General features: G+C 39.4%; 1 protein-coding gene across 7 annotated transcripts in view; it reads right to left on the bottom strand.

Moving 5' to 3' along the window:
* HUWE1 (HECT, UBA and WWE domain containing E3 ubiquitin protein ligase 1) overlaps positions 1 to 26,205 on the bottom strand; it is a 153,999-nt gene that overhangs the window by 43,100 nt on the left and 84,694 nt on the right. For 5 of the 7 annotated variants that reach the window (XM_007991784.3, XM_073013656.1, XM_073013658.1 and 2 more), the window contains 19 exons: positions 25,845 to 25,978; positions 25,012 to 25,106; positions 22,580 to 22,771; positions 17,673 to 17,889; positions 16,972 to 17,094; positions 15,860 to 16,097; positions 14,892 to 15,122; positions 13,505 to 13,627; positions 12,903 to 12,998; positions 12,049 to 12,318; positions 10,888 to 11,040; positions 9,297 to 9,424; positions 9,005 to 9,086; positions 7,207 to 7,383; positions 6,386 to 6,545; positions 5,758 to 6,116; positions 3,063 to 3,258; positions 1,635 to 1,802; positions 367 to 512 (listed from right to left, as the gene is read on the bottom strand). In XM_007991784.3, coding sequence (XP_007989975.2) covers positions 367 to 512; positions 1,635 to 1,802; positions 3,063 to 3,258; positions 5,758 to 6,116; positions 6,386 to 6,545; positions 7,207 to 7,383; positions 9,005 to 9,086; positions 9,297 to 9,424; positions 10,888 to 11,040; positions 12,049 to 12,318; positions 12,903 to 12,998; positions 13,505 to 13,627; positions 14,892 to 15,122; positions 15,860 to 16,097; positions 16,972 to 17,094; positions 17,673 to 17,889; positions 22,580 to 22,771; positions 25,012 to 25,106; positions 25,845 to 25,978 — 3,288 coding nt within the window. The remainder of the gene's footprint in view (positions 1 to 366; positions 513 to 1,634; positions 1,803 to 3,062; positions 3,259 to 5,757; positions 6,117 to 6,385; positions 6,546 to 7,206; positions 7,384 to 9,004; positions 9,087 to 9,296; positions 9,425 to 10,887; positions 11,041 to 12,048; positions 12,319 to 12,902; positions 12,999 to 13,504; positions 13,628 to 14,891; positions 15,123 to 15,859; positions 16,098 to 16,971; positions 17,095 to 17,672; positions 17,890 to 22,579; positions 22,772 to 25,011; positions 25,107 to 25,844; positions 25,979 to 26,205) is intronic. The other 2 variants (XM_073013660.1, XM_073013657.1) reach the window with 2 other exon arrangements.

Genomic DNA, 26,205 nt, shown 5'->3' with positions numbered 1-26,205 from the left:
TCCTTCCCAGGGTACTGGCTTGGAATGCCACAGATTCTCTTTGGCCAACCTTTTAACCACCTTACACCTTTATACTATAATCTGTGGGAAGCTATTATAAATACAGTGACTGGGAGACTGCAGGGTGAGGTGGGGAAGGAAAAGGAAAAGAAAAAAAATTAAGGAAACAGTTCTAATCCTAGGAGAGGAAAAAAAAAATCTCCAGGGACACCCCAATTTTGTCTTTATAGTCAACAGATAATTTACAAATACATCAAAATTAATACTTTTGAAATTCCCCTGGGATAGCCCTAAATACTGAGCCATTTCAATACACAGGCATTAAAAAATGAGAAGAAAGATAAAATGCTGTTGGAATTGACTTACATTAATGGAAAAACCTGACTGCGTATCAAAGTCACTGCTCTGACGCGTAAGTGACCGGTACTGCTGGTATACATCATCACCCATGTCTTGCAGGAGCTGGCCAACCTCTTGGGTCATACCCCCAGGTTTAGGATCAGATTTATCTGCTAGAAAAACAGTAACAACCATCAAAAACAAAATAAACCTCTTCTACAATTGGACAATGTTAATGCCTATCTAGTAGTCTTGGTCAATTTCACATCAAGTGGCTATGACTGTTTACATGGTGATATTATAGATAATGTTAGAGTGCCTCACCCTAATATTACAAAAACTAGTCTTGTGATCACAGGCAATTAACTTAGTCTCACTTTCCTAAGCTGTAACTACAAACCTTAAGTGAACACAGCTGGCAGTATTGCTCATGCAGTGGTAGGTCAATAAATGGTTGCCACAGATATATAGCTAAACTATTTCAGGGAGGAGGTGATAAGATAGGGGAAAGATTCTGGGGTGGTAGGAGAACCAAGGAATTCTATATGGATCAGGGTGCTGTACAGATGAAAAGCACCAAAGTCAAGACTCAGATTTCTTTTACTTATTAAAGGCAGTATTCATCAATTTTTGGCAGTTGTTACCTATCAAATAAGTATGTCCTGAATAAAATCTAGAAGGACCTTACTATAATGAAATCCTATGTTCCAAGCAATTCAATCATGACTTTCCTAGTGCTTGTAAGATGCACCTTAACTAGGAATAAAGGTGGATGGGTGTGGTGGTCTCAACAGTTAGGAAGCCCAGACACACCTCCTAATATTGTCTCCAGCTCAATAAACAATAAAACAACAATAAAAAGGTTTTGCTTGAGTATGAAAACATTAGAGACTTCCTGGTGTCTTATTTTCAACCTCTCACAGAATGCTATTATGTCCTTTTAAATCTTTGTTCACTCTTCCCCCTGTATGGTGTGTATTCTCATATAACAGAACTCTGGCAATCTCCTCATCCATTAAAGGTTCATTTTAGAAATCACGTACACAAACAAATTTTCTTACCTATGCACCCTCACTAGGTAAGGTGCCTCACCCTAAGGATTTACCATCACCCTGGTATGTCATACTATATGACTAGTAGCTTCTTCAAAGACATGCAATGGGTATCTTATTCATCTGAGCCCCAGAGTATGGGCACATAGTGAGTGCTCACTAAGCCATGAGTTGGCTGAAATGACCCAGGCAAAGTAACATATCCTCTAGTGCCCAGTCTCCTGAGGTAGGCTAGCCACATACCTTCCTCTGGAGCATGGTATGCAGCCAGAGCATTCAGCATATCATAGATCACTTCCTTGATAGTATCAGGGATGACAGGCAGAGGTGAGGGCTTCAAAGGGGTGGTCTTCACCAGCTGTACAGCATTAGGGCCTTTAATTCTAAGATTCTCAAATTCATCATCTGAAGCTAAGCCAAAATGAGAGAGAAAAACCAGTCAATCATGAACCAGTACCTAAACTAGGTTATTAATAAAGACTCAGAAGGGGGCATGTGTAATATATAAGCTTGAGATAGGAGACCATTTTCAATTAATGTTCAAGTACTCTACTATAAAACCTGGTTTCTACTTTCCTTAAATTCCACAGGATTTAATACAGCACTATCAAATAGTAAAGGCTTGTGTTAGAGAAAACTGGTTTTGAAATCCAGTTGTTACTTCAACAAACCTCAATTTTCTCACTCTTCAAATTTATTTTGAGGATTAAATGAGGATATAATTGAGAAATGCCCAGCACAGGGGCAGGCACATAGCTAGAACTTCCAAAATAATTTCGTCTCCTTCCCAACTTTTTATTAAAAAACAAAACAAATCCAACAAACCTACAGAAAAGTTCAAATAGTGTAATATGATAAACATCTATATACTTTTCATCCAGAATTACCAAGTGACTACTCCTGAATACATCTACATGTAGCTCCTAAGATCAAGGACATACGTATTTTTTCTTTTTTATTACCAAAAAAGTCAGCAGAGAGGAGATCAAGGGTATTTTTCTACAAAATTGCAATACCATTATAATACTCCCCAAATTTAACAGATACAATTATATTACCTAATACATAGCACTCAGTTTTCTCCAAATCTCCTTTATCTGCATCCACAGCCCAACCAAGGCTGGTGGCGATTATCTCTCTAGACTACTTTTCTCTAGAAGAAATGATCCTGTATTTTTTTCTTTCGTAACATTAGTATTTTTGAAGAGTCTAGGCCAGTTGTCTTATATAGAACATCCCACCAATTTGTATTTTTCTAATTGTTTCCTCATAATTAAATACAGGTCAAACATTTCTTGACAGGAATACACAGATGATGTCTATTTCCCACTGTGTTACATGAGATGTACATCCATTTAATCCTCAATTATCACTTTATTTGTAAACCATTAACTATACGTAAAGCCTACTGCCCCACTAAAATGAGCTCTTTGAAGGGAAGGACTAGAATGAATGAATCCTCAGTGTCTCTGGCAGGGATTACAACAGGGCAAGGCCCAGAAAAGCTACTGAAGTACCTATGGAATTGACCCAAATGATCAACTAGCTAGCAAATGTCCTAATAGTTGCCCAAGGAGGCTCTTCAAGTCACAGACCCCCTCATAGATAAATTTCTGGATTTATACCAGGCCACAAACTTAATCTCAAAGGCCAGGAGCAAGTGAAACTTACCAGTTCCTGAGCCTCGAGGGGCAGGAAGGGCGATGCGGATACAGCAGTTGGCCACTTCTGTGAATATGTCTGGATTGCGGCATGCGGCTGGCCCGAGGACACGAAGGATGTAGTTGATCTCCCGAGAGCCGAGGCTGCCAGACACAACACCAGAGGTAGTGCTACCAGCTCCACTTGTAGCTGCTGAGCGAACAACCTAGTAAAGAGAGAAAGAAATACCGCCGATTAAACACTACTTTCTAAAAATACAACTGCAGTCAAGGAAGAGTTACCAAGACTAAAAGCTTTTGATTTTTGGGAGAATGATATTTCATTTTTAAGTACTGTCCCATCTTTTCTTGATTCAAAAAACCTGGCTTATAAAAAAGTTGCAGCATGTCTCAAAACTGTCAAGTATTAGACCAGACTGCATGTGATCTTTACAGAAACTGGGAGATGTGTCAAGACTATAGATCCCACATAACTTCCACATTAAAGTGTCAGCTCCTGAGCCTCTCCAAACTGTCACAATTTTAAATCAGAATGGTTCAAAAATATGTTAACACTGTAATCCACTTAGTGTACTGGAACACAATTAAATATTTTCTTTACGTCTCAAAGTCAACCATCAGTCTGAGATGATAGCCACTGGAGATACTGAACTATCTATATATTGTTTGCCTTGATAACATAGGGCTTACATATAGCTATGCTTTTGCTCTTCTCATAAAATTGCTTGTTAATAATGGAAAATCCATGAAAGCATGAAGAAAATAACTCAATTGTATTATTTTCCATTATCTATAATTTCGCAAACTACATGCTCACAATGAAAAACATCTTTTGGTATCTTAATGCCTTTTTTTTTTTTTTAACCAAATCAATCATGCCCTTTAGTGTATTATAACCTCTGTATCTTGCCTGTCTGGCTGTAATTATAAAATAATTTCCATTTAATAAACACAGAAAAGTTTAATTTCAATATAAAGGATGAGCCATAATTTATCCAATCCCCTACTGCTGGACATTAGACCTCTAGTTTCTTGATATTACAAGCAATTCCACAGTGAACACTCTTACATATGCATCTTGGCATACTTGATGTTAGTTATCAGATAAATTCTTAGCCATAGAATTTCTAGGTCAAAGGATATCTTAAACCGAGAGTATCAAATTGCCCTCCAATGTGGCTACACCAATTTCCACTCCTACCAAAAGTTAAGAGTATGTCTGGTTTTCCACACCCATACTAGTAATGAATAGTATCAAGAGTTTACATTTTGCCATCTTGATACATTAAGACTGTCACTGATGTTCCTTTGCTCCCCACACCCCAACTATAATTTACCTAAAGTTTACAACTTTAAAAGTTTTCCCTCATCCAATGAGGACTTACACTTTCTCCTAGCCCTTTGAACTTGTAACTTTTAAACATTTATTTATAGAAAGCATTTCAAGTTTCTAAAATCAGAATTGAGTTGTATACAGTTGTTCCTTCCCTGCTGGGTTATCTCTTGGACTGTGGATCACTGTACAAGCTACCTTAAACAGCTCTCTTTCTCTTGATTTGGCACGTGTGAGGTGAAATCAAGCAGGCTGTGTAAAGAACTGTCTGAAGAATCTAAAATGTATACTCAGATACACAAAAACTGATACCACTTTTCTGGCAAGCAAGTTAAAAAAATACTTGTAATACCTTTTGATCCAATTACTAAAAATCCCTAAGTAACCATCTTAAACATGAACAAAGTTAGGCACAAAAACGCATATTGCAACACTACTTATAAATGCGGGAAACAATGTCCTAAGAGAGGAAAATAGAGCAAAGTCTAGTAACAGTCATTATTGATGACAAAGAATCAGTAGAAGAAAGGATTTTGTAGAAGTACTGAGAAGGAAAAGCCTCACTAGTAGGACATTTGCCCCTTACCCCTCCACTGTTGTCTTTTTTTTTTTTTTTTTGAGACAGAGTCTCACTCTGTCACCCAGGTTGGGGAGCAGTGGTGCCATCTCGACTCACTGCAACCTCCGCCTCCCAAGTAGCTGGGATTACAGGCCATGCCACCACACCCAGCTAGTCTTGAACTTCTGACCTCAGGTGATCTACCTGCCTCGGCCTCCCAAAGTGCTGGGATTAGAGGTGTGAGCTACCACGCCCAGCCTGTTGTCTAAACTTTACAAATGTTTTTATTTTTTATAATTATGTTGCTATTTCTTCCACTGCTTTATAAGTTTCCCAAAATATAATAACCTGTTTTCTGATCTGCACAATGGGTATTTGTTAAGTGTCTATCACAGTGCCTGGCAGATTACAAACATTCAAAAAGCTTTAACTATACTTTTATATTCCAAAATACACTGTTTTGAGAATATGCTCTTGGCTGAACACCTGAGAGGTACTCCTACAAAGGAATGATTTTGAAGGTATGAACTTAGGAGAAGGTATCCCAGTTCTTTACTAACAGTTTTTGGCTTGGTTATTGAAACCTAGATTTAAAAAAAAAAAAAAAAAAAAAAAAATCCAGATTGCTGGAGAGGACTTTCTAGCAATAGGATCATCCCTCCCAAGCACAGAATTGGAAAATTCTGTTGGGCGGAGTATACAGTATACATATCCAGCTATAGACATGTAAGAAGAACCAGAAGTCTATTTGTTCTCAGACCAAGGAGAACAAAGGTATGATGTAAAGCTAAACCAGATACAAAACACACTCACCTTTTCCATGGTATGACGAAGGGTACAGGGGTCCTCAATGATGTGTCTTAAGAGAAGGGTGACCAGGGGAGTAAACCCATTGAAGCCTGAGCTCTGGGTCAAATTCAAGATCATGCGGGTACTCTTCAGTTCTGCAAACATCATGGCATATTTGTGGTCCCGGGTGAGCCTCAGGCAGAGACGAAGGGTGGCATGCAAAGTATCTGGGTCCACAGGGACTCCCAGCATGCTCACACAGGCCCGGATTAAAACAGTCACCATATCTTCTGTCAAGCCCTGGATCAGGATCTCCCCGATTTTTGTTTCCTCCAGGCTTGTCTCCTTTTCAGTGTTTGTACCCTCTAGGGCCAAAGGGGTATCTATGAAATGGGAAAATAACAGTTTAAGACAGTTTAACTTGACGTTTATTTCCTTCCATGCCTCCCTCCTAAGTAACTGGCCAAGCACTTGGGTCCTATTAAGAGAAGCATGCCAAATACCAATTTTAAGACCAGATGAAAAAGCATAAGGGAGGCCTATATATCTTTAATCTGTTAATCAAGCTGATGAAAATAACTCGCAATGAAATTGGCCAGACCTTAAGCCACAAAGGCACATTAGCTTTAGGTGAAACACTCTTGGTACATACCGTTGCCTTTATTTTCTTTACGTTTGATATCCATTTCTTTGCTTTCTTCCAGCGTCTTCTCTAGTTCCTGTCCATTGCTGTTTTTTGAATTTTTATTCAGCCGAGGTACCCTGAGGAGAGTCAGCATCACAGGGCGTCTGTTCCCTGTTTCCTCATTAACCTAGGAATTCAAACAGACATTAAAAAAACCTCTACCAAAAAGGAATTATAAAGGTGGGGAAGGGGAGGGACATCTCCCAGATAAAATGCTACAACAGAAGGAACTCTGGCAATTTATCTCACCTTTATCGTTTACAGAGAAAAACCCTGAAAGTCCCCAGAAGGCAAGTGGCATACACAAGGCCTTATAATGAACTGTAAACCTTCCAACAGAGCAAATACCATCCTTAACCACTCCCTAGCCCTTAACTAAACACTTAAAATCATTTCTAAGAGGGACAGTATCAAATTGCCACAGACCCAAGGTCTAATCAATGACCTTAGGAAGACTCAATTTTCTGAAATCTATACTTAAGTAGGTAATGGTAACTCTCCTCCTCATAACACGTTAGGAATGCTGGTTCATAAAGAAGAAAACCAAAACACCCCTCTTTTTGATAAAGTTTACAGTAGGGGTGTCCAATCTTTTGGCTTCCCTGGACCACACTGGAAAAAGAATTGTCTTGGGCCACACATAAAAACTACACTAACGATATTTGATAAGCTAAAAAGAACAACAAAAAAAACCTCAATGTGTGGTGTTGGGCTGCATTCAAAGCCATCCTGAGCCACATGTGGCCTGTGGTCCACGGGTTAGACAAGCTTGGTGAGTGAGCATGTACCTGCACCATTGTAGTGAACTGGACAGTGTATCTTCTTCGGCCTGCAGTGAATCGCACACTTGTCTCTCCAGATTTCCAGGCAGAATCAATAGTGCTATTGTTGCTTGCACTGTAACTACACCAACGCCCAGAGCGATCATCAAACCAGCGCCAGTTGTTGCTGTTGGATTGCAGGTACTGAATATAAAAGTATAAAGTTTCTTTGTATTCCTTTCAAGGTTGATTATTAGAAAAAATAGTAACTTCATCAGTGTTCACTGCTAAAACTCAACCAGGAAAAAGAAATATACTGGACAATTAATAAATTTTAAAAACCAAGAGAAAAATTTTCATACGCATTTACTCTCACATTCCTTAGTCTCTCAGCTACACGTTTAAAATCGTGTCTTCTAAAGTTCAGGTGATGAAAACTTAATCCCTAATTTAACAGTGTTGGGAGGTGGGGCCTAATAAAAGATAATTACGTCATGGGTCATGGGGACTCTGTCCCTCACGAATGGATTAATGTCATTATCCAGGGACTGGGTTAGTTATTGTGACTGGGTTGGTTATAAAAGCGAGTTTGGGCCGGGCGCGGTGGCTCACGCCTGTAATCCCAGCACTTTGGGAGGCCGAGGCAGGTGGATCGCCTGAGGTCGGGAGTTCAAGACCAGCCTGACCAACATGGAGAAACCCCATCTCTACTAAAAATACAAAATTAGCTGGGGTGGTGGCGCATGCCTGTAATCCCAGCTACTCAGGAGGCTGAGGCAGGAGAATCGCTTGAACCCGGGAGGCAGAGGTTGTGGTGAGCCAAGATCATGCCATTGCACTCCAGCCTGGGCAAAAAGAGTGAAACTCTGTCTCAAAAAATAAAATAAAATAAAAGAGAGTTTGGACACCTCTTCCTCTTCCACCTTCCGCAACAGAAGGATGCAGCACTAAGGTTGTCACCAGATGTGGTCCCTTAGATCAGTCTCTAGAACTATGAGCCAAATAAACTTGTACAGTTTATACTAAATATCTTTTTTTTTTTGGAGACAGGGTCTGGCTCTGTCACCTAGGCTGGAGTGCAGTGAAGCAATCTCGGCTTGGTTCACTACAACCTCTGCCTCCCGGGCTCTAGCCCCACCTCAGCCTCCTGAGTAGCTGGGACTGTAGGCGCGCGCCACTACGCCTGGCTAATTTTTGTATTTTTTGGAGAGATGGGGTTTCACCATGTGTTGCCCAAGCTGGTCTTCAACTCCTGAACTCAAGTAATCCACCTGTCTCAGCCTCCCAAAGTGCTGGGATTATAGGCGTGAGCCTACAGTGCCCAGCCTATAGTTTATAAATTAGTCCGTGGTATTGTTATAGCAACAGCAAAACGGACTAAGGTACTTTTCCTAGACAAAAAAACTATCTACAGTCCCTTATCTTGCCATCTTCTACTTTCCTTTTGTTTCCACTGATTTTCCCTAAAAGGGGAATGTCCACCTGAGATGTACTGAAACAAAAATCCTGTTTCCAAGAACGTAGTGAGATGATGTGGCACAATAATCTTGATCTAAGGAGTGTTTGCTTTTTGGAAGGATTGTTGTATACTCAGTCCTTTACATAACAGAAAAGCCACTCCTCCTCTGGAGATAGCACGCTCCTTCAAAATTTACTTCCACAGTAAATTATTCAGAAGAGAAACCTAGCTATGAAAATCCCTAAAGAGATTTATACATTGGTCAGAGACTTCTACATTCTTCACTACTCTCTCATATTCTCTTCTGGTCTACTCTTGCCTCAGGAAGCTAAACCGTCCTGCAATCATACATACTACATTACACACCTTAGTCATCTGGGCTCTCCTTTTTGAGGAGATGGCTGTCTTTTCATAGAAATCAATCAGGAGCAACACTGGTGTGATCCACCTAAAAAAGAAAAATGATCTGTTTTGGGCAAGCAAGAAACCTGCACGAATTGGGAAAATATATCTTAATTTCATTAGGTGCTTCCTTTATAATTTTAAAATTACAGAAGTACCACAAATTTGCCCCATACATGCCCCAGAAGAGTGCCTGATTCAGGCCCATGTCCCAGGGAAATAGAAATGAAACTAGGAAAGATATAGGGTCACTCACTTTGGGGTCTGGACTTCCTTCTGCTCCTTGGCTGCCTGGAGGCAGGGCTGAACCACTTCCAAGAGTTTGATTAGGACATTAAGGATGCCACTCGATTCAACCACCCAAGCACAAGGTAGCTTCAACTCCTGATAGATCAAAGGGAAAAACAAAACAACCAGATACTAATTTCTACTCAGTATCAAAGATTAGCATGGGATAGGGGAACATAAGGGTAAATAATAATAGAATTGGTTGAATTCAAATTTTACCCCTTAGTATCTACCAGTTGTGCAATCTAAGATGTGTTAAATTTTCTAGGCTTTGGTTTCCTCATGGGTCAGACGAAGTAATTTTTACCTTCAGAATAATTGTGATGATTGAGGTTTCATCTATATATTAATATAAAGTACCCAGTGCCTGGCATATTAGTATATGCTTAATATGGAAACGGTTTGTCACCTAGGTTGTGCAGTCTAACAGTGTTAAAGTTGTAAAGCTTTAGATTTACAGAGAAATTTTATAATCTTTCAAGGAAAATGCAATAATTAAATGCAGTTAGTGGTTCGTCTTACTGGGGCTACACTAAAGTGTTACTTTTAACAGGAACTTACTGGAAGTAAATGTCCAAGGATAGGTAATTATTTAAATAAATTAGAGAACATTCAAAAGATGGAGTAATGTGCATAGCAAATGGGAAAATAGTCATAATACTTAACAAAAAGAATATAAAACTTTCTATACAGTCTTATCCCAATTGTTTAAATGAACAGGAAAAAATACTAAAAGAAAATACAAGACTGTTACTTGTGATTTGTTTTAGATGGGGGTCCATGAATGATTCTCTCTTTAGTACTCTGAAACCTTTCCCACAAGTATCTCTACAAAGTGCTACAGTAAGAGTTATCACTTCCATGATAACGGAAACCCCCAAGACAGCTATTACACAGTTTGACTCTTATATTGGACTTATCTCCTGAGTATGTAAAGGGTTCACCTTCATTAAGTTCAGGTTTTAAAAATAGTGAGCCACAATTGAAGTCATTTGACCAAGGTCAGTTGCCTCCTAGTTCCTATGTTGGTTGGATCAGGTCTTGCCCAAACCACTCTCTTGCCTCAAATAATCTGCTGACTAAATAGGCAAGGAAAAGAGAGAGGAATCTGATTCCATCTAATGCCTATTACCTCAATACTGACCACATTCAATTTGCATACCCTACTCTACTATGTGGCTGCCAGTTAAGTTTCCTCAGAGCAAAAATATTCTATGACCAAGCTCTTTTAGTAATTTAAATACTTTTCTTTTAAACTACCACTTCACAATTCTGACTCAATTCAATTAATGCTTGTTCTCAGAAGCTCTTCTCACATAAATCCAAAGTGATGCATACGACTTTCCTAAACCCAGATAAAACTGTTGACATCACTCTAACACAGAATGCTGTATTTTTATACGTAATTATGTGCATTTTAGCCTATCAGAAACGGGGCTCACGAAATGCAGGACTCATGCCTTATTCTTCTCTTTATCGTCTTCAATTCCTCATATATGGTAAGTGTTTGGTAATTCTTTCATAAATGAATTACAGGGCCCCAAAGATCTAAAACTTACCTCAAAAAGTAGCGTTAAAAGCAAGATTCTAGTAGCCAAATTGGAGGCCTGCGGCAGGGTGGCCATCTGACTTATCCACTCTGACACGGTTTTTGTGTCACTTGTTGTCAGGGGAAGAGCAGCTTTGATCAATACATCAGCAGCTTCCCACACCTAGAAGAACAAAGAAAGGTTTAAGTCATGGAACCTCAGAGCAAGATGAGGTTTCTGAAAATATTCTCAATCTTTTAAAATACTCCCTCCGCCTCCAACACATCCACTGAAGAAAGGTAGGTAAATCTAACATATTTACCATAGGGATTTAGAATCTATACCAAAAGATGTATGCTACTAAAGGATCACCACTAAACAATTACTTTATTAGGCTAGACTATAAGAAGCCTAAAATCTAAGTTAAAGGAAATGATATTTTAAAACTTCCTGGTGCATACGGTCAACCCCAAAAAGGTTCTATCAACTTATACTTCCATCAGTAATCTTTCATTATCTCTCAGAATTATTGTTAAAAAATAGACACTAAAACTTTCTGTGAAAAAAAGTTTTATCCAGTTTTCCTTTACTTGTGTTCTCGTGCATTAAAGTTCTATTTTACAAAGCTCAGAAAAAAGTTTTCCTTTTTTTTATTTCTTTCCCTGCTTCTAGAATGAACCATTATATAAAACAAGATTCCAATAACTTAAATACAATAGAAATGTTAACTGGCTATCTGGGTGTGGGGATTTAAGGTAATTTCTTTCTTATCCCACTTCCGTAATTAGCATACAGTAATTTCATAATGAGAGAAAAGAAAAAGAGGACAAATATCAGGTCACAAGTATTCATCAGGATGGGGACTCAGTTGTTCAAGTCGCTGTTACATAGGAAAAAACATTTATTCATTATTAGTCCAGGGGACGAACTTGACTCAAGGGTGAGGCACATTTTGGACATTTTAAGAGAAAAGTAGAAAAGGAGAGCTTTGTTTTTCCCTTCTAAAGACATTTTTGTGTGTGTGATGTAGTTAATACACTGTTTCAGGATTACCAGATTGAAATAATCCAAAGACAGAATATACCCCTATCAGGTAGAATGAAAATATGGTGATTTTTCAGAAATCAGGTTTTGACACAGGCAGGCAAACCACTTCACATACTCCCCTCTTCTGACCCCTTGAGAGCTCACCTGATTGACTACTTGCTTCAGAATCATGTCACGATAATCTGCTCCATTACGTTTGATTGCTGTCATGATCAGGTCACACACACGGTATACCGTGTCTGGCAGTTCATCAAGAAGGTGGAAGCAGCCTGGCAACATAGTATCTGTGAAAGTGTGGAGCTCATCTTGTTCCAATGGGTCGGCATCCTGGAACTTCTCTAGACATTTAGCCTCTTCCTCTTCCTGCTTTTCCCGAGCTTTCCGTTCCTCTTCCTCCTTCCGGCAAGCAACTTCCTGGAAGCAGGGAAGGAAGTGTGAATAGTACACAGGAGAGGTGAAGGAGGAAAGATAAGAGAGACTCTGAGAATGTATTTGCTCTACCATATAAATACCCTCAACCTTCTCCTCAAGCAGCTGATACTTTCATCCAGGGTGTGGCAGCCACAAAGTTTAAGGCAAGACAGGGAAGGTAGAAGGGAGGGACACTTCAAACAACTTCTACTGTCAAGTCATTTCTAGCATTCTATACTACCTCCTGCAAAATCATTTCTAGACACTGTTCTATATTCTCTGCCAGCAGGGAAAATTAAAGTAACTGTCACCTAGGAATATACAGCCAAGTTCAGCCTAATGGCACTTACTGAGTACACTTTGGGTCTCTTATTTTTACAATAAAGATTAATGCTTAATCTGTCTCCCTTAAAGCTTCAGGTCAATACAAGGTAGCTCAATGACAGATGGCAAAGCTGGGATTAGCACTCTTCTCAGGTATTCCCTTAGATTTGAATTCTATCATTACTTTGCAATTACAGCACAATGTTCACAGAATACTAAGATTCATATGCCATGCCCTTTAGGATGCAGCGTTCTATAGTTACCTCAGGTGACTCTGCCCTTTGATCCATTGGAATATCCTGTCCCAGAGACATAGCAATTGCTCTCATCATCTGGTCCTCTTCAGACATGCTGAGATCCTACAGAGTATTAAGAGAATAGCCAGTAAGGAGACACATTCAAAACAAAGAAACCAAACGAGACCACCGCAACTCACAGGGAATCAATCAGACATCTTGTGCTCAAGCTAAAGAGAGAGGAAGGGGCTCAAAATGCTGCTCTTGTATAAGTCAAAACCAATCAGGCTTATGTGGTTACTACAAACAAGAACAGATGAGGAAAATCACATGTAAAATTAAGTACAGAAACGGGGCTTCAATGTGACCATCTATTCTACATCTTAGAAAAGTGTGCCTCCTTCTATTGTTTTGTGACTGAGGGTTCTTCTGAAAACAAAGTATAGTAATTTGTACTGCTAGGGGATAGAAAACTTCTGTTATTATGAAAACAAAATACTGGCATGCACATGTCTGAAAATGAGAAGCAGTTTATAGAAAGGAAGACCAATGACAGAATAATAAGGGGAAAAAGGACTTCAGCAGTCAAACCAATATCCTGGAAAATCACTGCTCCTGAGCCAACTTACCCGAACAACTCCTCCCATGATTGGAGGGGGGTGGGTTAGAAGGTACTCTGTGGCCTGCTCCATGGTGCTGGTGTTCAACAGTGCCTCCATGGCATGTTCCCTTGTGAAGCCCATGTCCATGAGCTACATAAAGAATGCAAGGGCTCAGAATCACATAATAAGAGAAATCCAAATACATTTTTAAAAGGAAGGAACCTTTTCAAGATGGAAATAACTTTTTCTAACTTCACCTGAGCTGAGAGCATTTATGAGCTAGGGCAATTAGGTAAAATGAACAATCCTTTCTGTTTGGTGCTTCTATAACATTCTAAGCTACACATTGGGTAAGGAGCCAAGAAGATTCTCAATTTCATCCTCTAAAAAAGTTGGGGGGGGGGATGCATGGTTATTATGATTAACAGAATTATTATAATTAAAAGATTGAGACTCATACAAAGAAATATAAATCGGTCCCAATTTTCTGGAAAACAAACTGGTAACAGACCAAGTGCCTGAAAAACTGACCTAGTTATTCTACTACCAGGCAATAATCATGAGATGTATGTAAGGATTGGTACATAAGGAAACTATACAACACAGTGTTAAAACATCAAACTGTAAGAAAATTAGCATCCAACAATAAAATAATGACCAATTAGTAAAAAAAGTTCTTGATAACAGCAATACAAGTATACATATTGCTTGATGTTAATGATGTAAAAATTAGGCACAAACTGACTGAAAAAGGAGACAATGACTATCTTGCGTGATAAAATTATGAATGCCTTTTAAAAGTCTTGTATTTTCCAAATTTGGTAATGAGAGTACTAAAAAACGGGACAAGTGTATATAGTAGACAAATTTGAACAGGACTCTAGACACAAAGCTAACACACATACATACAAACTCCAGGAAAAAAACGTTAAAATGCTCTTTGAGATGGAAGTGGCAGGACTTTACGTGCCTTTCCCCTCCCCTCTTTCTAGCCTCCCAACTTTTAAAATGCCCCTTATACATTTTATTTGCAAGTGAAAACAAAAGTTTTGTAGGTGACCAAGGTTTCAGAAAGCTCTTGTTGGAGAATAAATCTGGTTCACAATATCTATTCTCTTTACAGGTTAACCAGAAAGTTAACTGAGGACAGTTTGCCTCCACCGAGGCAGCAGGAGGCTACTGAGAATTCTCATCAACATGCTTGAGAGGAGTATTACCTGTGCAGAGCATCAGGACTATATTCCAAGTTTTCCTCAGGAGAAAAAAAATAAATACTAAGAGAAGGAGCAAATTAAAACTGTCTCCTGGTTAATGTGATCAGGGACTTAGTGGTGTGTGAGCTTAGAAGATCCATAAGCACCACACTCCACTGGGTGCAAAGTATGGACCCTGGAGTGTGAGGCCAGCACCCTACCTGCTGCAGTTGTTGCTGGTTGACTTGAGGTTCCCGGCGGGAGCCACCTTCCTCTTGCCCTGTATCCTCTTCTCCTCGAGACCCCTCTTTCTCCTTGCTTAGTCTCTCTCGAATCACAGGTTCTCCTCGGAGGATGTGGCACAGAATGGCCAGCATGGATTCAGCCATTCGTCCACCATATACCTTCAGAGGTTTCCGGTTCCATAGGTTTTTGATGCAAGTAAAGGCTGCCTATAAGTAATTTGAAAAGTGTGTGATAATCATTTTGCCTCAATTCAAAGCTCAGAAAGATTAAGTTAAAGACCTATGGAACAGTCCTTCCACAACTAGTACCAACAACAAAATCCTTGGCCAACATAAGAGGGTCTAAGGAGGCACAGAGAAGAGGCATTTTACTCAACCTGAAGTAGTGATATAGTTTGCAATATTTTCTCTGCCTAAATCCCATGTTGAATTGTAATCCCCAATGCTGGAGGTGTTTGGGTCATGGGGTGGATCCCTCATTGTTTAGTGTTGTCTTCATGATAATAAGTTAAAGCGTGTAGCTTCCTCTCCACCTCCTGGCTCCTGCCACGTGACATGCAAGCTCCCACTGAACTTTCCGCCATGACTATGAACTTCTTGAGAACTCCCTAGAAGCCCAGCAGATGCTAGCACCATGCTTGTAAAGCTTGCAGAAACTGTAGGCCACTTAAATATCTTTTCTTTATAAATTACCCAGTCTCAGGTATTTCTTTATAGCAATGCAAGAACGGCCTAATGCAAGTACCAATCTGAAATTTACAGTTCAAATGTTTATCACGGAGAATTCTCAAATGGTCTATATTCCGTTACATAAGGCAGCCCTATCTGGGACCTGGATCCAATGGTTCTTAAATAAGCATGTTATTTCATTATGCAGGACAAAACAGAATGGGAACTACTTAGCATGAGAAATTTCTTTTGATTTTAGAATACCGAATACTCACTTTCTGAGTTACCACAAGGAAGCGGAGTGCACTGAATTGGGGAAAGTTCTGGACACCTCCAGGCAATTTGGCAGGCAGTGAATGTGGAGACTCAAGCACCGTGGTGGGATTCACCATCTTCTCCACCAGCATAAGCCAGGCATCCAGGAATTCTCCTGTGCCATCAGGCAAGTCCGAGTGTTCCAATCCCTCAGAAACAGGAACTTTACCTCCCATGGACAGAGCCCAGTTGAAAGTTCTAAATTCAAATAAGGAAAAGTAGACAGATAGAATATTAGTATTTTACCCTGGCAAGGGGGGTTTACATCTAAAAGGCCCCCAATCTCTATATTGGCACTACATGTCCCATCTTCTTAGAGCTATTACGTCTAACCTGTCCGACAGTCTTCAGCTACACTATTTTTTTTTCTTTTGTTCCACCTCCCCTCCTTTACTTTTCAGTGTCTTAAAAACCTAAACCAGCTGGGCGCGGTGGCTCACGCCTATAATCCCAGCACTTTGGGATGCTGAGGCGGGTGGATCATGAGGTCAGGAGATCAAGACCATCTTGGCTAACACGGTGAAACCCCATCTCTACTAAATATAGAAAAAATAGCTGAGTGTGGTGGAGGGCGCCTGTAGTCCCAGCTACTCAGGAGGCTGAGAAAGGAGAACGGCATGAACCCGGGAGGTGGAGCTTGCAGTGAACTGAGTTCGTGCCACTGCACTCCGGCCTAGGCGACAGAGAAGACTCCGTCCCAAAAAAAAAAAAAAACCTAAACCTATGAAACTCAGCTTGGAATCATCTGACCAACAAAACCAGAAAAATTATATTCAGAGAAACAACAGAAAAAGACAAACCTATTTTAAAAACCCATACTGGGAACCGGAAGCCACACGAGAAAAAGCAGAGACCCTTATAAACACAACTCCAGGGCAGGCTAAATCCTACCCTCCAAGGTAAATGGAGACAAACATGGCTACTTCCCAGAACACTGAAGGATACAACCAACGGCTATTTCTATATATCCCACTGTTACAAGATAGAGTACTTAAAAACAGTGGGCTGGGAAGGCACACAGCAAAGACCAAACTCCAAGAAATGCTCCTCTGTGAAGCAACTTGATCCTTACTCAAAAAGAGCATTGTGGCCTCCAGAGCAGAGAAATTTTTGCAGCATGAGGTGGTAGGGATACTTCCTCTCATCAAACAGCATTGGGGATGTGAAACCAACTGAACAGATGAAGAATGTCAGCCTGAAGGTGGAAAACAAAAAGGCAAAACTTTAACCTTCTGTAAAGCAGACATAGAAGCAATAGGAAATTCATGTAAAAGGCAAGAGTAAAATTTACACACTGAAGTGACACCTCCCACCTACTAAAGAATACAGGATGAGTATCCCTATCAGAAAATTCAAAATGTTCCAAAATCTGAAACTTCTTGATTGCTGACATGACGCTCAATGGACATGTTCATGGGAGCATTTCAGATTAGGGATGCTCAACTGATAAGTATTCCGCAAATATTCCAAAACCCAAACAATTCCAAAATTCAAAACACTTTCTGGCCCCAAGCATTTTGGATAAGGGATACTACCTATGTAAGACTACTGAAATACAGTTTGATGGTAAATACCTAAAATATTACCCATGTTCTATACTGGTACAACCAAGACAAGTAACTTACACTGCATTTTCTATGGTAAACAAAGGACCTCCAAGTTCTCAAATTCAGTGGCTCACTCTCCATTTTAAGTAGTATAGGAACAAATTACATGTTTTTTTTTTTTTTAAATTGTAACTTTCTAGTCCCTCAATCTCAAGCTGAACTTCACCTGAATCGGGGAGTAGGTGTATATGGCGGGGGCTGCCAAGATAACCCCTTAGTCAAGAGCTTAGTGAGAGCTGAGGCTGTTGATCGAGCGGCAGGTGTCGGTGCTGTAGTGGTGCTGGCAGCATGATGGCTCCTTCTCTGACGGACAGGAGATCCCACACAAAGTTTAACAAGAAGTCCGAATAGCTCAGCAAGTGCTCGGCCTAATCTGGAGGAAGCTGGAACCAGAAGTCAGAATAAGACTGTACAGTATTCTCAGAATAGTTTAATTACAACGGACACATTACCATTAACATATTTTTATGACTCACCACTTCCTCCTACAACCCCTAGTTTATGCTTGGATTTGTTCTACATTCAATGATCCAAAAAGGAAGTCCCACAAGGAACAAATGCCACTTTTGACGGTAGGAGACAGATATGTGCCACTCAACAGATATCAAATGTAAAAGACAAATAAGCACTCATACTGTTAGAGGAACATAAATTGAAACCACTTTTGTAGAAGCAACACAGCAACATGCACTATTTAAGTTAAATGATATCTAGTGGATGATGAAGTCACTGAAAATGCCTACAAAGAACTTTAAAAATGCCAAAACCGATTAACCACTTAGATAAGAAAAGATCACTGACAATATACACAGTCTGATCACAACAAAAAATATGCAGTCCCAGAGGAAAAAAAAAAAACTAGGAAAAGCATGAAAATTGTTACAAGTAGCTTCTTAAGGTATTAGGCAGATTATGGACATCTCAATTTTTCAATTTCATAGGATGCTTTTCAATATATAATTGAACAAAGAAAAGGCAGCACACAAATACAAGCATATGTAAAAGAAAACACATAAAAAACTGAGTGCTTTCCAGCTTCTCTTTAAATATTTTGTTTTTATATTTCTACAATGAAATATACTTTTAAAATCATAAATGAAAATGTTGCCATAGCATTTTAAAAATAAACGTTATTTCACCATGATCCAGAGACAAGAAGGGCTAGGTCTGAATCAAAGTACAGCTGACACTTGATCAACACAGGTTTTGAACTGTAGATGTCTACTTATGTGTGAATTTTTTTCAACAAATATATTGAAAATTTTGGAGATTTGTGACAATTTGAAAAAACTCCCAGATGAAACATGTAGCCTCAAAACATTGAAAAATTAACAAAAAGTTACGTCACAAATGTATAAAATATATGTAGATACTAGTCTATTTTATCATTTACTACCACAAAATATACACAAATTATAAAAATTTAATATTTATCACACACACTTACACTTATATACGGTGCCATTTGCAGTAAATAAGCAGAATTGAATAACTGGATAAAATTTAGTACATATTATACTCTGTAATAATTTTGTAGCCACGACACTGTAACCATGATACTGTGGTGAGCTCAAGTGTTACCACAATATGCTTAAAACACTGTGTGAGGCTAAGCACTTCTACATGAACAGTTCATCTCTCCAATAAATTGTGTAGTGATCTCTCATGGTTCTCACATTGTTTTTCATGTTTACCGCAATACCGTAAACCTGGAATAAATCTGGGTCACTCTATGACCCCGTATGAAGTGTCACTAGTGATGTTGGAAGTGCTCCCAAGAAGCAGGGAAAAATCATGACACTTCAAGAAAAAGTTGAATTGCTTGATGTGGATTACAGACTGCCCACCACTTCAGGAAAAATGAATTTAGTGTAAAGACCATTGTTAAACAAAGAACAGGAAATTAGTGAAGCTGCTGCTGCAGCTACACCAGCAGGCTTGAAAAGCTTGCACTTTTGTGAAATCTTATTTCATATTGAAAATGCACGTTTATGTGGGTACAGGATTGCCATAATAAAGACAAACCTATAGATTCTACTGCAATTCAAGAAAATAATGAACTCACTATATGAAAACTTAAAGCAAAAGGAAAGTGAAGGATCTAAAGCTGGAGAATGTAAAGCCAGCAAAGGATAATTTGATAATTTTTAGAAAGAGGTTTGGCTTAAAGAATGTCAAGATAACAGAAGCAGCAGCTTCTGACAACCAACAGGCAACAGATTAGTTCCCAGACACCACTAAGAACATCACTGAGAAAGGGTATCCGCCTGAAAGGGTTTTTCATACAGACAAAAGTGCCCTATTTTGAAGAAAAAGAAAAGGCCACAAAGGACATTTATTAGTAAGAAATAGAAGTGAGCAGAGGGATTTAAGGCAGGAAGGGACAGACTCACTCCTCTATTTTGTGCAAATGCTACTGGGTTTATAATCAGGACTGCCCTTACCTATATAGCTCCTAACTTCTGAGCCTTGAAGGAGAAAGATAAACTACCAGCTGCTGGTCTTTTGGTTGTACAAGAAGGCCTGGGCAACAAGACCCCTTTTCTGGATTGGTTCCATTGATGTTTTGTCTCTGAAGTCAGAAGTATCTTGCTAGTAAAGGGGTGCCTTTTAAAGTTCTTTTGACATTAGACAATGCCTCTGGTGACTCAGAGCCCCATGAATTCAACACAAAAGGCACTGAAGTGGTCTACTTACCCCCTAAAACCACATCTCTAATTCAGCCTCTAGATCAGAGAGTCATAAGGGGCTTTAAGGCTATTACACACAGTACTCTAAGGAAAGGATTATTAATACTGTGGAAGAGAAGCCTGACAGAGGGAACATCACGAAAGTCTGGAAGGATTACACCACTGAAGATGCCACCATTGTTAGAGAAAAAGCCATCAAGCCTGAAATAAATTCCTGTTGGAGAAAACTGTCCTGATGTTGTGCAGAACTTAACAGGATTTATGACAGCGCCAATCAAGGAAATCACAAGTTTGTGGATATGGCATAAAAGGTGACGGGTGAAGAATTTCAGGATATGGATCTTAGTGAAATTCAAGAGCTAACAGACACCACGCCAGAGCAAGTAACAGAAGATGTCTTGATAGAGATGAGTGCTTCTGAACGGATACCAAATGATGAGGAAGAAGACATAGAAGCAGTGCCAGGAATCAAAGTGACATAAGACAATCTGGTAGAGGGTTCTGATTACTAAAGAATACTTTTGACTTCTTTTATGATGTGGACCTTACTATGATATGGGCACTGAAACTAAAGCAAATGGTGGAAGAAATATTGGTATTGTACAGACACATTTTTAGAGAAATGAAAAAGCAACCAAGTCAGAAAGAAAGTACCGTGTATTTCCACAAAGTTACACCAAGCATGCCTGCCTTTCCTTCTACCTCCTTTACCTGTTCTGCCTCTACTGCCTCAGAGACAGCAAGACCAACATCCCCCACTTCTTTCTTCCTCCTCAGCCTACTCAATGTGAAGACCACCCAGATGAAGACCTTTATGATGATCCACTTAACGAATAGTAAATATACTTTTTTCTTAAGATTTTCTTAACATTTTCCTTTATCTAGCTTACTTTAAGAATACAGGATATAATACATATAGCATACAAAATGTGTCCATCGACTGTTTATGTTATTGGTAAGGCTTCTGGTCAATAGATAGCTATTAGTAGTTAAGTTTTTTGGGGAGTCAAATGTTATACGTGGATTTTTGACTGCGTGGAGGAGTTTCCTCAACCCCATGTTGTTCAAGGGTTAAATCTATGTCTTCTCAGGATGTACATGCACATATAAACTCATTGTGTAAAAACAGGTTCTACTTGAGCCTAGGTTACATATACTGCTCAAATTTAGTAATAAGCTCAAATGTACGCAGTATAGGAACCTTCTTCCTATTACATCCAAATTAAGCTTTCTTTATCCTAATTAGGGAATAGGCTACGGAGATGGATATACCCGGACTTGAAAACCTAATGAATCCAATCATTGGGTTTACACTTTCTCACCACTGCTTTCAGGTGAACAGATAGCAAAGTGGCGGTAGTCCAAAGACAAGAGGATGGCAAAAGGCCAGTAACCAAAGAGAAACAGTACATGGACTGGGTTCACACAGAAACCCCTGAATGCTCCAAGATCAAAGAAGTATGACAAAGCAAGGAGAGAGAAATATGTACATGTTCTTGCACCGTCAATTTTCCTTTGAAGATAACGTTGGTAGATTTTCAAATTAAAATAAATGGAGAATTAAACTAATTAAGAGTAAAATGTAAAATGCAATGGGAATTTGAGATAACAAACAGAAACACCAAAGGCCATTTTCTGTTTGCTTTCACGAAGGGCCCCAGATTCCTCTAAGTTAGGTCTCCATTTTCCACTAAATTAAGGTGCCAGAAAGTGACGACAATTTAAGAACACACAAATAGGTTCCCAAACATTGGTATTACATTAAAGGGGGAAAAAATGGGCAAAGACAGACCAGTGCAAATCATTAATGCAGTTTTATATGCTGCTAATATAGTCTCAATAAAGCTGCCAAAGTGACTTTAATATAAAACACCTATCAGACTATGTCTCTTGCCAGGTATGTTCAAGGAACACAAAAAGAGAAGACTAGGTGGAATAGCCAGATAGTTAACAGGGAATCAAGATAGCTTAATAACACAAACACCAAAGGAAGAATATTTCTAGATGGAGATGGTGGGTCAACTACCATGCGGCAGACAAGTGAGAAGGGACTTAGGACAAGGATGTTATAGATGCCTTGCTGAGACATTTCAGTGAAATGGTAGGAGCAGAAGCAATATGCAACAGTCGAAAGGTAGGAGGAAGAAATTAAACAAGGGAGGGTAGCAGATATGGCTCTCAAGAAGGGATTCGGTCATCTCTGTATCTGTAGCAGCTACTACAAAGCCTGTCACATAGCAGCCACTCAACAAAGGACACTTGAAAATGAGTCACAGAAGTTTTAAACTTCCTTAAATGAAACAACATAGCCTTTCTAAGTCAATCTGTTTCAGGACTAAGGGACTGAAAGCCAGAAAAGGTAGGAGAAAGGAGAATGACTCACCTGATAGCAAAGGCTTGATTTGCTTAATTCTGGCAGCCATTGCTGGTGTGATTTTAGATTTGCCCTTAGAGTCTGAAGTAGTAGGTTCATCTGTCTCCATGGGAGCCAATGTGTCACCATCTAGCCCAATGCCTTCTAATAAGCCCTGGGTAGAAGCATCCATACTTCCAGCTGTTCCATCCTGTTCCCCATCTACAGATGTATAAGAGGGGAGCAATAGGACAATGTAGAGCCAACATTCACCTGGTTCCTTGAGAAGTACCAACAAAGATTACCTACAGTTTTTGTTACTCTTTCAATTCCCATGGCTTCCTAAATTTGAAAAACAAAAACACAACCCAAGTATTGTACTGATATGCTCCTCTGTTTGGAGTTCTAAGTACCTAATGCTGACATCTTCAAATGACAGCATATGAATAGTATTAACCCAGGGCTACCTTGGAAGACTGTTATAGGCACAGCTCAACCCAGGGGGTACCATTCACATGGACTACAGTGTGCACAGTGCCCAGTGCTGTCAATGTGGATGCCCTACTAGAATGTTACAGCTTGTTAAGTTCAAACTGGACATCACAGATTGCCACTGGAGAATTTTATTCCCTAGCATTTAAGAATTATGTATATGAATGTGAGATGTGTCTTTTTCTCTGGTATATGTGTGCTCTTAGATCTAAGAATGAGCTTTATGCAAACTTATAAAACAACTCACCAAGTTTTAATCTTAGCATTCCAGAAAAACTTTGGAGAAGTTGAGTCATTTTTGTTAAATGTGTTAAATAAATTGCTAGAAAAAATATATCTGTTAGAGAGGCAATTCTTTGACAGTGAATCTAATTTCATTCTCAGTTCTTAGTAAATTTATTCTTTCCCTGAGTTAAATTTGGTATATTTTCACTAAATTTGAGATTCTCATTTTGTCAGGTTTCTTTATACTTTATTAATGTTATCCCATCCCTCACAATAATCAGCTGTCATATATAAGTCCTTGTTTGTTGGTTCTAAGCCTATGTCAGCTTTATTAGTTCCTTAGAAATTTCCCTTTCTAGTAATTTCTGTACAAGTTTTAAGCATATCTGAGACTTTTTTTTTTAGACAGGGTCTCACTCTGTCATCTAGGCTTGAGTTGAGTCATGACTCACCATAGCTTCAACTTCCTGGGCTCAAGCAATCCTCCCACCTCAGCCTCCCTAGAAGCTGGGACTACAGGCATGTACCACCATGGCCAGTTAATTTTTGTATTTTTTTTTGCAGAGATGGGGTTTTGTCATGTTGCCCAGGCTGATCTCAAACTCCTGGGCTCAAGTGATTCACCTGCCTCAGCCTCCCAAAGTGCTGGGATTAGAGGTGTGAGCCACTGTGCCTGGTCTGATGCATTTTGATACACAGAATTACCTTCATTGCTTTCTTAATAGTTTATCCTTTTTTAATTTCCTCGTTGATACTGAACACAGGAGAAAAAACATTCTGGAAAAGTTGCTCGTATTCATTTTATGTTTGTAGCATTAGAGTCAGAAAATTGTGTATGATTTCTACTTACTGAAATTTGGAATTTTTATTTTTTTCTGAGATGGTGTTTCGCTCTTGTTGGCCAGGCTGGAGTGCAATGGCGCGATTTTGGCTCACCGCAACCTCCGCCTCCCAGGTTCAAGCGATCATCCTGCCTCAGCCTCCCAAGTAGCTGGGATTCCAGGTATGTGCCACCACACCCGGCTAATTTTTTGTATTTTCAGTAGAGACGGAGTGTCTACATGTTGGTCAGGCTGGTCTGAACTCCCGACCTCAGGTGATCTGCCCACCTTGGCCTCCCACAGTGTTGGGATTACAGGCGTGAGCCACTGAGCCTCGCCAAAATTTGGATTTTTTATTGTGAGATAACATAAAAGCAATCTTCTTTACAAAGCAGCACTGTCGATAGAAATATAACGTGAAACACATATATAACTTAAATTTTCTAGTAGCCACATTAAAAATTATTTGTTAATACCCTCTGATACAATAATTTGTAGGAATCAATCTTACATTTGCAGAAAAGTAAACACAAAAATGTTCATTTAAAAAAACCCAGCATATTAGAAACTTAACAGGGAATAGTTAATTCGTGTACCTTTATATGGTAGTTAACAGTAAGTGAAGAAAGAGATCTACGAATGTTTTTATCTAAGACACTGACAAATACACTCAGAGAAAAAAGATGGGCAGACACTTTCAAAATGTTTTTTTTTTTGGGTGGCAGAAATATGGGTAATTCTTTCAACTACATTTTCTAACTTTTACCATTATGTATACGCCTTTATGCAGGAAATGACTAAAAATTAGTGAGAGGATGAAAACTAGACTATGGATGATAGAACTAACTAAAAATTTTCATAATAAACCTATAAAGACATAGGAACAAAACTCAAATGACTAACATTTTAGTTTCTTAGAGTTACCTGATCTTTTTCCGCCCTGGGTCGTACCTGCCTTCTCATCCTTTGGAACCAGTTTCTGCATATCTGCCTGGCCAAATTCACACCCAGATGGTAGGCTGCAACAAGAGAAATACTGAGCAAAAAAATTATATATATATACTGATAGTTCACCTCTTATATTATAAATGGTCTCTAATTTGCTTGGCTGACACTATCCCTCCAATAGGAGGTAGGTTAAACTGAATGTAACAAAGCATCTATAATTCCTGAGGTAGCACCCCACAAGCTTTCCAACACTTTTTTTTTTTTTTTTTTGAGACCCAGTCTCACTCTTTCGCCTGGGCTGCAGTGCAGTGGCATGATCTTGGGCTCACTGCAACCTCCACCTCCCGGGTTCAAGCGATTCTCCTGCCTCAGCCTTCCAACTGGCTAGGATTACAGGCGCCCGCCATTACGCCCAGCTAATTTTTTGTATTTTTAGTACAGACAGGGTTTCATCATGTTGGCCAGGCTGGTCTTGAACACCTGACCTCGTGATTCGCCTACCTTAGCCTCCCAAAGTGCTGGGATTACAGGCATGAGCCACTGCCTCCGGCCTCAACTCAGTTTTTTATATCTGGCTAATAACAGGAACACATTTTAAACCTCTACCACGCTGACAAAGCATACTTGGTATATCAAATCAAAGATGCACAAAATGCTACAATTTGTCAACAAGTTCCTAGGCTGGGAAGAGGGAAGGACAAGGAAGCCTCTGAACTCTCTTCCATACCCTCCTATCCCCAACCAAAGCAATCCTCCAGGCTCACCGAACTTAAATAACAAAGTGATGAGAGAGAGAGCCATTCTCTTACCTGTTTGGGGTACACAGAGAGAGGAGGACAGTGCTTTCCCACACCAGGGAACAGTATAACTGGCTCAGCTTGCTCAAAACACTCAGACCCAATTGAGAGCCCCACTGGTTTACAGAGATGGAACGAATTTCACTCTGCAATCATAACAAGAATTTCACCTTTGGGATGTTTTCTAACAATTATACTTAAAAAAAAAAAAAAAAAAAAAAAAAAAAGACCTTCAATAGTTTTCTAAGAATAAGGGATTTTTCTTCATTGCTATTCTCAGAGTTATCCACCTCATCAAAATGTCCACATTCAAGACGACAGTTCCACAAGGTACTCTGTTACAACATTTACAAATTATTTCCACAACATCCCT

Source organism: Chlorocebus sabaeus, chromosome X (assembly GCF_047675955.1).
Source record: "Chlorocebus sabaeus isolate Y175 chromosome X, mChlSab1.0.hap1, whole genome shotgun sequence".
Lineage (NCBI taxonomy): Eukaryota > Metazoa > Chordata > Mammalia > Primates > Cercopithecidae > Chlorocebus > Chlorocebus sabaeus.
The sequence above is the reverse complement of the archived record's forward strand: the minus strand, read 5'-3'. Positions and strand labels throughout refer to the sequence as shown.